Below are 14,693 nucleotides of genomic sequence, written 5' to 3' on the forward strand. Positions count from 1 at the left end.
TTTCTAAAATCTCAAAAGATTATTTGAACTACCTAAATTACCCTCCTTATTTGTTCACCAATTTAAACATCTCTACCTAATATACATGTAATACTCTTAAATCTCAACCACTCACTTTTTTCTCTCTTCTCCATAAATCATTTTATTCCTTTAATTAATTCAAAATCTTTTATCTCAAAACCGTATATTGATAAATTATAAAAATTGTAATGGATATTCTTAAAATTTCATGCTCTTTCCTTAGGGATGTCATTTGATATACTTTCGACGAAATTTTAAATCCGGATACGGAACCTGTACGGCTAAGCCATTTGACTATCACACTTTATGACTTATCACCTCTTATGACCTATCACCCCACCATCTCACCGCCGCATTGCGCGGGTACTATTGCTCGTTAGGAATAACAATCTTTACTTGTTTTGAAATTACCTGTTTAATGTATAATCAGGTTCAAAGACGTTCACAATTGTCAAAAGCAATTAGCTGACTATTGCTAAAGATGTTTACTTATAGAGAGAGATGTTCACAATTCATGTCAAAAAAGCGATGTGGTATATATCTACAACTCTGCAAAAATTCACCTGCATAGCACCAATGTCTCTACAAGCAAAACAAACAAGAAACTATTTATATACCATAAGAATGGTAATAAAAAAACACCTCCCCTTCATGGTATTCCGAATTAAGTGTAGTGTGTTGCCATCTTCGTTACTTGGCATTGCTATATCTGCAACATGAAAGGTGAAACTATATCAATTACAAAAAGGGGACAATGGATGGATTGGGTCAAACAAGTAAGGATGACCCGAAACACCTTTTGTTCAAAACTTAAGATCTTTTTATAAATACTTATTGCATCATATATTATTACAAAAATCATATTATTTCAATAACAATCTTGCTTTTCGAATATAATGCTTTAGGATGTGTATGCATTAAAAGAGTGCTTTGGGTGATTTTGGACCTGTTTCTCAGTTAAGCTTTTCTTTTTCCTGTTTGACCCGTCAGGGATAGAGCATGATTGCATGACTTCAACAGACCCATTCGTAAGTAGTTGGGTCAAATATGCATATCTATGGTTGCATATAAAGTAACTCAAATCATCAATCAAAACAGTGCAAACTGACACAGTTTCTTGAGGATCGGACAACTGGTGGGTTTCATTCTCACTATTAAATGGTGGGATTTAATTAATCTTGTGTAACTACATTTATATATTACTGCAGATATCAGACTTGCAACTGAAAGAGAAATATGGATTTCTACATCTCAAGTCAAAACTGAAAGTATAGATGCATATGTATGCATATGCAGGAAAAAGACATACAAACTAAAATATTTCTTACCAGTTCTACATATGGATTAGCAGACATGCTGGCATGAAATTGTCCGCATCAGCTCTTTCTTTTCCTACAGATTCATATGTTAACAGACACAATGGTGAGAAAGTAACATGCAGATGCCTATTTTTGAGAAATTTTCAGCCCCATTTCACTGGTTCCCTTTTTAGATATGCGAAATGACTAGAATAGGGACAATTACACAAGCCAGCAAATGAGAAAGTTAAGATACCTTTCTACAGCTTTATTCGCTTGCAAAACTGCAAGTTGGGCAAGTCGATATACTGAATTAAAGTTCCTCTGAGCAATTGCCTCTTTATCAAATATAGCATCAGATAAGACAACTGATGATGCTCCATGAGCAATGTACTCTCCGAGTGAGTCTGTATACAGAAGTTGCATTAACCAACTAGATATATCCATATACCTTGAGTTTCAGAATCTTTTTGCATGAAAAAGTTATGTTCTGCTTAATTTATAATACTCACGATCAGTGAAGCTAATAGGAAGCTGGATGATCACCAGATATTGCAAGATGGGAGGGTCGAGTAATAGGTCAATATCAGTTCGGGTCAATACCTCAACATTAGAATCTGAAGTTTTTTTGATTTGACGTGTTTGTGAGAAAGCATAACCCTCCTTCCAAATCAACCAATTTATAACAAATGGGTCAAAATTTCCATATAGAAAGATAACCTACCAATTGTTATTCCTTGAGATGCAACTATAGGAATATGGGGAAAAGGCTTTTTCATAGTTGCTATGTACTGAACACCCCCAATTGCTGAAACAGGATATACCTGTCACAACCATAAACTAAATCTTAAAATAGGTCGGAAGTATGATAAAACATTTAGAGCCATGTAAGTGATGATAATCGAGTATAAAACGGAATCATACAGTGTAAAATCAACTGTGCAAGTGTATTGTCTAAGAGCTGTGGAATTGCAGGTGTGCAACTAACCTTCACAATTTTGGCACCAGCATTATATGATGACAAAATCTGGGAAATCAGCAAGTACTAACATTAGTAGAAAATAAACTTAAAGAGTATAAATGAGAAGAGAACTAATAACTAATACAAGGAATTTGTGTTTTTGATCATATTATTGGATAGACATGAACAAGATCACGCTAAGCTAAAGTGCCAAACGTCGGTTAAGTAACACTAAGAAAATGCAGATAGATAGCTTTGCTTTTTGACTTGATTTATGGTTTCAAGCAACAAAAACAATATCAGATTGTCGGGGCTTTAGTAGTATTAACAATAAGACAATAAATATTGTTGGGCACTTACTTCTGATGGGGTCATGACACCAGGTATATATAGCAACTCATCACTTACTTGATCCAAAATACCCTGCAAACAACTTACTTTATGTAACAAAAAGATCCTTATAAAGACTAAAAAAAACTGCGCCGAGTATTGAAATTAAGTATCAACTCCCAGTCCATAGAAAATACATTTTACTTGGTCATAGCGCAGACCATGAACATTAACATTTGTGATTGATATATTGTAGGATTATGCCATATAAAAAGAGTTATCTGGAGGATATGAAGTGTTTCTCAGGTTGTGTATTGAATAAAAAGGACTATAGAAGTGTTTGTCTTGCCTTTACAAATGCAGGACTCATGATGAACTTTGCTCCAGCAATTTTGGCATTTTCGGCATCCTCAGTAGTCAAAACAGTGCCAACCTGGAGAGCATCAAGAAATAACCACATACATCTAAGACTCATTAATGATCAAAGACGAATCACTTTTGAATAGTGTCACGAAAACGGGTAGACGGAGAGGAATGGGGTAATGATTAGGATAGGAAACAGTACTTACTCCAAGAGTGATAGTCGGATAATCCTGCACCAATTGATTTAAAACCTACCCAAATATAAAACGGAAATATCAATAAATTAAGGCTAGCTAGTATTAAAAAATAAAAAAGACAGTGTTTTTAGTTTTTTTTTTTTAAAAAAAAGGAAGTTAAGTTAAACAATTAACCTGAAACACACCAGGGGTAGAAACCACAATTTCAAGCTGCGAGAAATAAAAACAAAAGTAGTAGTATGTCAAACGTACATAAAATCTAATAACAGCTAGGTAGCTAGCCTTGTACTAATAATAGTAGGTATAAAAGAAATGGAGAGGGCGGGACATACGACAGAGATGCCAGCGGAAATTGCAGCACGGGCAGCTTCCAAGGCCACATCACCTCTATTCATTCACATTAAAATTAATATCTATACTAATAATAAAAAGTAGTAGTAGTAGGGGTAGGGGAGGTACCGTTGGGTTCGAAGACAAGCAATGACACCCGAATTTAAAATGTTTGTTAAACTCCTAGTACTAGTATTACTAATTGTTGCTGCTTCTGCTTCTTGGTGGTGATGATGACGATGGAAACAAGCAGGTGGAGTGGTGCAGCAGGAGGCTGCTTTTCTTGGCGGTGGTTTTACAAAACAACATGAAGAAGCAGAAGAAGAGAGTGTGGATAATAACCACGACGACATACTCTCACTTCTTGTTTAACTTTAAAAAAAAAAAAATTCGGCAGGCACAATTCTCTACTTTCCAATCATGAGTATAAATAAATATTTACAAAATGATCCTTTATTAATCAAAGATATCTTAATTTGATCAAACTTTGAGATCGACAAATACTTCAGGGACTCATTTGGGATATTTTATTATCTACTCTTATTTCATTTCACATTTTCTTTGAAGAAAAATTATAAAAACAAAAGGTGTATGCTGGAGTTCAGGCCGTTAATTCCAAGGCGAAAAAGGGAAAATTATCATCGATCTTTCATCCACCAACAAATTACTACTAATCTTTTTCTTTGGAATTTCAACCCCCCACCCCATTAGAAAAGAAAAAGTATAGCCAGCCTTGTTTAGAGATTCATTCAGTTGTTTAGACATGGAGTGTTGTTTAAAGATTTCAGCATCAATGAACTTGTTGTTACCCCAACATTTGATATCCACAGGCTTTCGCCATAATAATAATAATGCTTCATTTCTCAAGATTGTAGCTACTGTTTCACATAATGGCCATCCTTCTTCTACTTCACAGCTTGTTAGTATTCTTTTTTCTTTCTTTTTATTTCAACCAAAAATTATTATTCGTTTTTTTGTGATATCTTGATCATATAGTGATGTTAACCAATAATGGGTCACTTATCCATTAACTTAAGTTAAAACCCTAGGAAGCTAAATTTTTGTGCACTAACTTAAGTTAGCATTAGATCAGGGGTCTATTGTTTGGTTTTCGGTTGTGATGGTAATATTAATAGGGCATACAAAATTATGCTTGTATGTGTGCTTTTATCAGATACAATAAGCTGCTTATTGTTCCAAAAACTTTTAAACATTATTGATTAAGATAAAAAGGTGAAAATAACAACAGAGGCAGTTTTTGGTCCAAAAGATTGACTTTTTTGGCAAACCAACCGGCTCACACCAATTCACCCAAAGCCTCGTGAGACGTAAATCATGAAGTTCGCCTAGAGTCTTTCTCAGTCAGATGGTGGCCCAACCAACTGATCCACCTTCACTAAGAAATTTTCTGTACAAGACGGGATGGAATCTGACCCTAACTAATCTGAATCAGAATTTGTTTATGTCAAATTAGTAACTGATTATTGCACATGCACCCGTCCATTTTGTATTGCAGAGGTTTGTGTATGCATTGTCACAATATTGTGAAGACGTGCACTTACCCATGAAGTTAACCTTCAAGATATCTAAAAATACCTTCTTCTTTTTTTAATGAATTTTGCAGTCTTCTTCGAGCACAGTAAGGGATATGCATAGAAAATTAAGCAGTGTTGAGTCCCGCTTTTGCTATGATAAGCCTATTCCAGAGGAGATTATTGAGAATCCAGTTGGGTTGTCACTAGGAGAAAAGTGCATTGGCAATAGAACCCGTTGCCCTGATTGTGAAGCCAAGGGTGCTATCCTTTGTGTCACTTGCTCTGGATCTGGATTATATGTTGACTCTATAATGGAGAGTCAAGGTATTATTGTCAAAGTTCGATGTGTAGGTAAACTCCTGTTTGTTACTTTTACCATACGGTGCATTACATCAGCTGCAAATGTTTGTCTTGAGCAGAATCTGGTTTAAAAGGATCATGAGAAAGCTTTACTATGCACCTATTATATGCAGATTGCAAAAAACAAGACCTAAACCTAATTTCCGTTAGCGGCTAAGCTCCTTACATCTGACATCTGTAGGCAAAGCCATCATTAATGTATTGATTCCATAAGAATTGAAAATTAGAACTTGTTATATCTCTAATCCAAAATTATTAGCGTTTTGAACTGACTAACATAAGAGTAAATATTTAGTGAGATCTTTTACTAAGGGTACTAATTCATAGAAAAAATGAATTTGAACTCAGGCTATGAATAAAGGTCAGGGTCTTTTGGTCTACCTCAGTAGAAATTTTGATTCTAGTGACTATCAGAATTTGGAATAGGTAGTTTATTTCAAATATATTAGAACTTCTTTTCGGTTCGATACGTCCAACTACTAGAGTCACCTTTGGCTTTCGTGGATTGCTGAATGCTAGAGTTAGTGGGCTCTGGTGATCCCTAAATTAACTAGTTAGTGGATTCTTCTTTTCAGGGAGTAAAAATTGTCTTCGGAAGTTCGGAGTACAAGTGCTACTTAGATGTCATCCAATTACTATAAGTTATGTTAAATCATAAGATTACTTTGCTGGAGAAGGCAGATAGGCATCAAGTAATATTCTTAGAAAGTTAGAATCATACAGATATAGCATGACTCTAATTTCACATCCATATTCATTAAAATACATATTTTTTCTTTGTTGAATTTCATGTTTTAAGACACTAAATCATTAATATTTCACTTCCGTACATTTTCTAGATGGGAAGCCTTCGAACCTAATAGTTGAAATCATGATCCCAAAATCATATCAATTTTACCTACATCATGTCCATTGTGTAGTATGAAATCCTTAATGTCTAGAAAATCTGGTCTAATTTTGTTTAGGTTTCTGTAGATCCCCTGTTACAACATCATTCTTCCTGCTGCCACTTATGATTTTTGAGATCATCTTTTAGAATCAGTATAGTTCACTTTTTGTTGCAAATAGACCAAAGAATGTGAAAGTACTAACTTTAGTAAAGAAGAAAAATTTGGACAGGTAGTTGAATGGCTAATGCAAATCAGAACCGCTGTCCTATACGCTCATACATCTGTCTTATACTTTTTTATGGCTGATTTTTGCAAGTAAAACAAGAGAGGGCAAAACGTCAAACCGAATAATACTTTATGGGTAGGATTAAGATGGGTTTACCCGTAACACATTTCTTCTTCAACATTTGTTAGTTCTTTATGGATAACTTTTGTGTTTAATATGATTACAAAACTATGTTATTACAGTAAGAGTCTGTTCTTTTCCTTTCTAAAATAATGAGTTATGAGGTTGTATGTATTAAAAATACGCTTTGGTAGATTTTCTAGTGGTTCAACTCATTTGACCTCTTACCTTTGCCATTTTTTATTTTTATTTTTTTGCCTTTTGATCATAATCATTTGACCGGTAAGAAATAACATAACACGAATCTACCCATTTATAGATGAAATAAGCTGGAATTGCCATCTCTAAGTAGCATCTTTTAATTTTGCATTTTCCTTGTAATAAAAGCTGAGCATGATCTTTCCTTCCTTTTTTTATGTTGCTTGTGTGAAAGAATATGTTTGATTTACAGCTTCTGTGGTTGCAGGTTGTGGTGGAACGGGTAACATAATGTGTTCAGAATGTGGTGGCCGCGGGCATCGTGGCCTTGCCTAATAACCCTTGGCTTCTTGATCTACATTGCATAAAGATGTCATCTTTCATATAAAATCCTCATGTCTTGTAAGTTTATTTTTGGTTTTCTAATTTCAACTATTCTATAATTGAATTTTAGTCTGAAAGTGTTGCTCATAGTAATGATTCTTTTCACTGTCATCAGAATATTGAATATAAATATTAAGGAACAAGTTTTTGGTAAATGTCTGTAATTGTGTCTCTTATTTTAGTGTTTCTTGTAGCAATAAATCTGTTTATGTCTTAATAATATCAGTTTGAGTGTGAATCGTTAGTAATTGACATAAAAGGGGTAATGTATTTATTTTAAGTTTAATATAGGTATATTAGATAAAGATATTTAATTAAATTAGTGAATAAAAAAAGTTTTGATAGATAAAGTTATTTTCTATAAAAATGTGAAGAGATCAAGTATGTAGTATAGATAAGTCCTTACAGAAAAGTACAACTAAAAACTATGTTTTCTTTATTTATTTATTTTTTAACTTTTTTATTATTAAAGATACTTTCATTGGTCACTTGGTCGTACTCGTATGTTAAAATACAGCGTATACGTTATTGTTTGTTTTTAGTTTTATTTTCTCCAATTTAAATAATCATAAAAATATTTTACTAAACAAAATCTCCTGTAGCTCAGTTGGTTAGAGCATTGGTCTTATAAACCCAAGGTCGTGGGTTCAAGCCCTCCCAGGAGAAAATCATTGTATGTTATTTTTTTGCCTTTTAGATCGTCTTTAACGCTGGGCGTATTGCCAGCGTCTTCCGTCCAATACGCCGGAAGTTCAATGCGATGGGTTAAAGGCGTCGGCGTTTTCGTCAGCGTATCCCCCCAGCGCGGATGCCACCGCGCTGCTACTCTTGACGTATTGGCTTCTTTTATCTGTGCATTTATTATGTATTTATTAATTTTTCCTTGTAAACCCAGATCTGTTAAAAAAAAAAGTAATTAACTGTGTTTTTTTTGGTGTTCAACGAAGAAGAAGAAGGGTTTGGTGGGGGTCAATCTTTTCATCCACTTTCTTTTTTATATTATAATTGTTTTTTTAATTTACACCCCTTTGAATAATATAATTTGTATTTAAAACCCTTCTAGTATTACTAAGTGTTAAAAGCAGATCACTTATAGGAATTTTTTGGATTTTACGTTTTGATTTTTGATTAATAAAATACTTTTATTAATATGATATGTTTTATGATTTAATATAATGTGTTTTACAATTTTATATAATGTAGCTTTAAAATATTAATATAAATGATGACGTGACATCAATAAACTGAGTTTTCAGTGTGGGGGTTAATGATAAAATTGATTCAGTGTGGTGAGTCAGTATATTTATGACGTGTTATAAAAAACTGAGTTTCAGTGTGGTGGGTTAAAGATGGTCTTAGAGTGGAGGGGAATGGATTTATGTTACTTTACCCAATCCTTCACCCAATCAATACCCTCCAACTCATCACTACCCAATTCAACCTAATTCTTACCCAAATCATTTGAAATACATACTCAATTCATTAAATTTATCCAAATTCATTTTCTTTTTCTTTTTTTTTTATTACACCAATAATTAAACTAAACATTTTATTTAAAACTTAATAAAACATTACATAACACTTAAAAAAAACAATACATAATAAAAAAAAACATTAAAATAAAAACACTAGACTTATTTATAAAAAAAAAAAAAAATAGTCGTCGAGATATCGCAAGTCTTGAGCTCACACGTGTTCAGTGAGGTCATAGCGAAGACGATGATGGATGTCTTCGTTTAGTAACTCCGCTAAAACGGTGTCGTCGAACACGGGTTGGACCGGCGGGTCCATGATGTGAACCGGTGAGATAGCTCTACCATCGCCTTTTATCACCATGTTGTGCAAAATACACGCCGTGTAAACATACTGCCCAATCTTGTCTTTGATCATGGGTCGGAGAGGGCGTCTAAGAATATTCCATTTTGCTTTTAGAACCCCAAAAGCACGTTCCACATCTTTCCTCGCTCCCTCTTGTAACTTCTTGAATCTTTTCTTCTTCGGGTCAGTAGGATACGGGTATGCTTTTACAAACGTCGAGTACTTGTTGTAGATGTCGTCGGTTAGATAATAATCGCGTTTGTAAAAGCGGTTGTTAACATAAAATGATGTGTTCGGTGTCGTGCCATTTCGCTCCGTAAGATACAAGTCGGATTGGTTCAACACGTTGATGTCGTTGTTTGAACCGGGAGCACCAAAATAAGCATGCCAAATCCACATATCCTGAGAAGCGGTTATCTCAAGCATAATAGTGGGAACGCCATGGTCGCCTCTCGTATATTGTCCTTTCAAGTGTCTAGGACACTTTAACCACTCGACATGTGTACAATCGATGCTACCAAGCATCCCCGGCATGTGATGGCGCTCTTCTTGGGCTTGGAAAATACGAGCCACGTCGTGTTGAGTAGGCCTACGTAAGTACTCACGACCATACAACTTAATGATGGCGTCACAAAAATGATCAAGAGACTCGCGGCCCGTTCGAGCGGCCATATGTAAGTACTCATCGTACTCGTCGGGCAGATTGCCCGTTGCGAGTTGGCGTACCACCGATGCGACTTTTTGGAGCGGCTTGAAACTGCCTCGCCCACATACATCGAATCCGTCTTGAAAATATGGAAAATTTGCCTCGATGTCGTCGACGATTTTCAAAAACATGCTTTTTTCCATTCGAAATTTCTTTCGAAAGTAACCATCATCGTATTTTGGCTCGTCAACAAACCAATCATTTAGTAAAATTTGATGACCAATTTCGCGTTGGCGATTTATGATTCGGCAGTTTTGAACTGCGTTGGAAGATGTCGTGTCTTCCATCCATTGAATGGCGCTATGCAAGAACATACCATCGGATTCGGATAACGAATCCGATCCGACAACAACACATCGAGATTCCGATGAACTAGAAGACATTTATAGAGGAGAAATGTTTTTTTTTTGTGTACGTTATGTGAATAATATGTGTGTTTGTTGTGTGTTTTTAAATTAATGTAAATTGTATATATATAGGGAGAAAAGGTTTTTTTTTAAAATTAATGTCATTTAGCAAGCAACGTAAAATAAACCAAATTTGATACCAGAATATTCGGTTTGATAACCTGCTACTAATTCTTCTTCTGCTTCTGGTAAATCAAATGGTAATCGTTCACACTCGGCTAGGGAAGAAATTAGAAAAACTAGAAATCCTATAGGTTGACGCCACAAATTCCATCCCCAAAAACCATATTTTGACTGCGCTTCAACTATATCAACTGTACTTGAACTGTTAGATAATCATAGTGGATGATAACATCACTGTTCGCACCCTATTAATAGCTAATTAAATGATGATAAATGTTTTTATTGGGCTCCAAATGTGTATTATTCGATCTTCTCCACTTCTCCCAAAACACAATCCGTGTCATATTCTTTCTTGTTTCTGATTGTATGAACGTCCAATATTTGTTAGCATACTCATGCATGTGCTCTATTATGTCAATTGATGAAGGTCTTCTCCCAAGTTATTTTGTTTTGCTAAAAAAAGGTTAGATAGCGGCATAGCGCTAAACTATTAGTTGAGAAATGCGAAAGTTGAGTTTTGTGCAAAGTTGATCCATTTTTGTGAAGTTAAATTATCAATTTATTGTGGTTCTTTCACTCTTTAGGATTTCAATGAGTCCATTTGGTGTGGCAAGCTATCTGTCTTGTAATTTCCGATTGTTGTATGAACTATTTTATTTTTTAGTGGTCATATTTTGTATGCCGGATATTCGATACTAGCTCTTGACATAGACTTCAAACACGAGACTATTAGTATGATATAATGCGCGGATAGAATTTGACTCAAAAGAATTTTGTCATAAGTGGTTGTAGCCTCATGAACTTAATAGACTTCAAACACGAGTCTAGTAGAATGATATAATGCATGGAAAAAAACAAGTATAACACATATTTAGGGCCCAACAGAAACACTTGACATCATTTGATTTACTATTGGTATCTCTTACTAAAATGGGTAAGTGGTAAGGATATTTTGATTATTGTGGTATTTTTTTTTTGTAGGTATCCATATTTAGACATGGGTACTTAAATTTAACCATTTTGATAATTATTTTCTTGATTTGAAGTTTGTCATAGACAAGTAGGGAAACTATATTTTATGATTCATAAACGAGGATAATGATTAATTAGGAATGAGTTTTATAGATTGTGCTCTATAAACCGGGTAACCATTATAATGGTAAATAAAACTAAAAAATATGGCTTGAGTTCTTCGAATGTGACAATAGAATCTTCTTAGAATCCCAAACTTAAGTTTTTTTAAAAAACATGACACGTGGCAACAAACTCCTATGTTTCACTAAAGTCTTTTTCAAAGTTAAATTGTAACAGTATCTCCTTTCTAAAAGTAAACAAGGAAATTAAATTTCTCTTCAGAAGACACATCCACCTTTTTCAATTGATCACATACAAGATAATGCGATGAACTGATGATAATTAATACACTGCATTAAAATTCTCATCGGATTGCTCACATTATAAATGTACTACCTTTCTTTACAATATTTCTTCACATCAGCTTGGTTTTTTCATTTAACAACCAAATGATGGGGGTTTGATTAACCACAAAATTTGTCACAATTTTTTTCCGATTCAGAAACCATTTTCATGTTCAATTAATGTAGGTATCCTTCTAATTCCAATTTCAGTTTTTTTTTATTTGTGTTTTGCTTTTAAAGAAGAAATAGTTGTTAGAGATTTTATTTTTTTTTCGCTAAATGAAGTCATTAGAACTTCACTTGACGTGCATAAAAAAGTTGAACGTTTTTATATCAAAGCTCACTCCCTAAATTTTATGGTAAGTGTACAACTATCTAACGCACCTTAACGAAAGTCCTTCATTTACCAAAACACTTTTCTTTATTATCTATGATTCAAAGTTAATTTTCTTGTGATACTTGTCGTAGGTGTCCTTAGCTTTTTGATGAACCATATTTAGTATTAGTGCAATGTTAATGTTTTATATCCAAACCATATACATTTATGATTATGGGTTAGATTATGCCAAATATATGTTTTAGTATGTTCACATATGGTAAACTCATTCCTGAATAAAGCTTTACAAGAATCGTTTAAAGCTTTACAATAAAGTTTATGTTCCACAAATAGTTTTCATGACAACATTGAAGGATTAAGTTAACAATGTACATATACCCTTTCAGGCGGGTTATCAATGATTTTTATGAGTTGTTTATAGTGATATTCGATATTATATATATCAACAACAACAACAGGATTCAATCCCTGCGCGGGGTATGGGGAAGGTAAGCTGTAAACAGTCTTACCTTTACACAAAGGTAGAGAGACTGTTTCCATAGGTACCTCCGGCCACAAAGGAGTGCAAGACGGAAAATGAGAAGTGTTTAGAAAATCATACATGTCTGCCGAGAATCTGAAAAGAAGAAATACCTGTCTGTTGGGTCCGGCTACTATGCGGGTCGAACGTTTATCAATCATGCGCCCTACTGATATCTTAAAAACATGTTTGACAATACAAATACAAATACGAAAGCAACCATGTTGGGCATATTAAACAACATAAAAGTAGCAAACTAATAAGTAACTCGAACAAGTAGTGAGAAACAACCAAGACAAACATACATATAAATAAGAAATGACAAAACCTAAAAGGATCCCGATTGGGCCAAGGCAGTAACTACTTCTAAATAATACATATGGTGTGCATATGGTGTCTTTGCCGATATAGTTGCTACTAAGTAATACATATGAATTTAATTTTTTTTTTAACTCCTTATAAAGAAAATTGGATTAAGAAGTTAAGCATATTTGTTGTTCCCAAAATACCTTTTCAGCGTATTTATGGTTCCTAAAATGCACATTTACACACTACAAAATATTATAATCAATATTTTTGTCACTCTGTCACCAATGTATTCGTCCAAAAAGTTGGTTATAAAATTCCGCCGCAACGCGCGAATATTATGCTCGTTTTTTTTTTTTTTTTAATCTTAAAGTTGGCAATGGAATACTGTCTATAGGGATTGGTTTATTTAAAAAAGTCTGAATGTAAGAGTTAATTGAAAGTCCCTTTGCCATCGGATCACACGAAATTAAGTATCTAATGTATAAGTGCGGAACATCTTATACACTAGCAATCAACACAATATATGAACACAAACACGAATATAAATAAACTGGAACCGTATATTACTTCAGTAAATGCAATTACAAGTAAATACCAAGTCCCTAAACATGAGAATATGAAAAACACAATAGCTAGAAGATTTACCTTAAACATAAGGTTTAATCTCTATTTATACTAAAACTAATGGACTAGACGGACCTAGAGTTTCATGGACCGAAGCGCATCTTGGACATCACACAAGCTCGACCTGGTCAAAGGTCGAGCTTGACTTGGTCAACGGTCGAGGTTGACTTTATTATACGCGAAAACTTAACGTTTATTACAAGTACGTATTCAATAGACTCAAGACAAACTTTTATAATGATGTTGTCACCCGGAAATGCACCAACATTAATCTTGGTCAAAAGTTAGATACTATTATATATGTGATTTATAATCTCTAACAAAGATTAAAAAAAAAAAATTTGATTTGCAGGTCGTACGCCTTTCTTTGGGCAAGTATATGGCAATTACCTAATGTTAAAAAAAAATGGCAATTACCTATAACATTATAAAGTTTTTAATTACCACTTTTGCTACCTTTGTGTTACCATAATTACGAATACAAGGTTTATACCTTTAGCAACATCCACTCTAAAAGCAACAATTACTCTGACTTAATTAACTTGGTTGAACATCTTGTGAAGTGTAGTGGTGCAAGGTGCATCACTCTGGTCGAGTTAAGCTACTTTCATGAGTTATTTAATATAACTACTGATTTACAAGTTTGGGTTATTAGATGTTTCTTAATCATGTTTGGGTAATCAACTGGGTTAAGAAACAACGTGTACTAAACTAATTAAAGAATAATTGTTTGTTTTTATTTTTTTCCTCAAATATAAATCATCATAAAAATATTTTATTAAAAAACCCCTCTTGTAGCTTAGTTGGTTAGAACATTGGTCTTATAAACCCAAGTCACGGGTTCAAACCCCGCTGGGAGAAATCTGTTTTTTTTTTTTTAATTTTCTGCGTAACTAGTAATTAAGAATAATGTATGCACACGGCACACCTGCTATAAGTACCCCATCATTATTTTTTTATTCCTTTCAAGTGTTATATCATGATGAAAATGGTTACAAAAATCTTCTGAGTGAGAAACCAAGAGTTACTAATTTCCAGGTAACGTGTTCGATTCTTTTCACCGTCATCAGAATATAAATATTGAGGAACAAGTTTTTTGGCAAACTGTTCTATAATTGTATCTCTCAATTAATTTAGTGTTTCTTGTAGCAATAAATCTGTTTTAAGTCCTAATACAAGGCAAATCGGTTATAGTTCTATGAAACTGGAGCATACATA

The 14,693-nt window shown here is 33.9% G+C and overlaps 3 protein-coding genes and 1 non-coding gene across 6 annotated transcripts; 2 read left to right on the forward strand and 2 right to left on the reverse strand.

Annotated features, from left to right (window-relative positions):
- Nucleotides 1-491: 491 nt before the first annotated feature.
- Nucleotides 492-3,884, reverse strand: LOC122581703 (putative KHG/KDPG aldolase). 3 transcript variants are annotated; one of them, XM_043753957.1, is made up of 11 exons: nt 3,630-3,884; nt 3,503-3,557; nt 3,345-3,380; nt 3,180-3,224; nt 2,960-3,043; nt 2,641-2,703; nt 2,308-2,346; nt 2,044-2,143; nt 1,576-1,726; nt 1,350-1,413; nt 492-730 (listed from the first exon to the last, which is right to left on the reverse strand). In XM_043753957.1, the coding sequence occupies exons 1-10, from the start codon at nt 3,851-3,853 to the stop codon at nt 1,398-1,400; spliced, it is 813 nt and encodes a 270-aa protein (XP_043609892.1). In that variant the 5' UTR covers nt 3,854-3,884; the 3' UTR covers nt 492-730; nt 1,350-1,397. The 3 variants fall into 3 exon arrangements, with proteins under 3 accessions (XP_043609892.1, XP_043609893.1, XP_043609894.1); XM_043753958.1 differs by lacking the exon at nt 3,345-3,380; XM_043753959.1 differs by lacking the exon at nt 2,641-2,703.
- Nucleotides 3,885-4,058: 174 nt separating this feature from the next.
- Nucleotides 4,059-7,368, forward strand: LOC122582580 (protein BUNDLE SHEATH DEFECTIVE 2, chloroplastic). The gene is made up of 3 exons (XM_043754993.1): nt 4,059-4,419; nt 5,125-5,386; nt 7,098-7,368. Exons 1-3 carry the CDS (start codon nt 4,264-4,266, stop codon nt 7,163-7,165), a joined length of 486 nt encoding a protein of 161 aa, XP_043610928.1. The 5' UTR covers nt 4,059-4,263; the 3' UTR covers nt 7,166-7,368.
- Nucleotides 7,369-7,805: 437 nt separating this feature from the next.
- Nucleotides 7,806-7,879, forward strand: TRNAI-UAU. Its single transcript has one exon. It is a non-coding gene; the product is annotated as a tRNA-Ile (tRNA).
- A 1,020-nt stretch (nt 7,880-8,899) lies between these two features.
- LOC122581392 lies at nt 8,900-10,120 on the reverse strand. The gene has a single exon (XM_043753617.1). It carries the CDS (start codon nt 10,118-10,120, stop codon nt 8,900-8,902), a length of 1,221 nt encoding a protein of 406 aa, XP_043609552.1.
- Between the last annotated feature and the right edge of the window lie 4,573 nt (nt 10,121-14,693).

The sequence above is a fragment of the Erigeron canadensis genome, chromosome 9 (assembly GCF_010389155.1).
Source record: "Erigeron canadensis isolate Cc75 chromosome 9, C_canadensis_v1, whole genome shotgun sequence".
NCBI classification, from domain to species: Eukaryota; Viridiplantae; Streptophyta; class Magnoliopsida; order Asterales; family Asteraceae; genus Erigeron; species Erigeron canadensis.

What these genes read in the sequence shown, in the direction of transcription:
- LOC122581703 (XM_043753957.1), bottom strand. Translation starts at nt 3,853, where the DNA reads ATGTCGTCGTGGTTATTATCCACACTCTCTTCTTCTGCTTCTTCATGT. An exon ending in CTGGTGCCAAAATTGTGAAG is followed by an intron (nt 2,144 to 2,307) that starts GTTAGTTGCACA and finishes TGGTTGTGACAG; the next exon opens with GTATATCCTGTTTCAGCAAT. An exon ending in ATCTCAAGGAATAACAATTG is followed by an intron (nt 1,727 to 2,043) that starts GTAGGTTATCTT and finishes TTCTGTATACAG; the next exon opens with ACTCACTCGGAGAGTACATT.
- LOC122582580 (XM_043754993.1), top strand. Translation starts at nt 4,264, where the DNA reads ATGGAGTGTTGTTTAAAGATTTCAGCATCAATGAACTTGTTGTTACCC. An exon ending in CTTCTTCTACTTCACAGCTT is followed by an intron (nt 4,420 to 5,124) that starts GTTAGTATTCTT and finishes TGAATTTTGCAG; the next exon opens with TCTTCTTCGAGCACAGTAAG. An exon ending in TGTCAAAGTTCGATGTGTAG is followed by an intron (nt 5,387 to 7,097) that starts GTAAACTCCTGT and finishes CTGTGGTTGCAG; the next exon opens with GTTGTGGTGGAACGGGTAAC.
- LOC122581392 (XM_043753617.1), bottom strand. Translation starts at nt 10,120, where the DNA reads ATGTCTTCTAGTTCATCGGAATCTCGATGTGTTGTTGTCGGATCGGAT.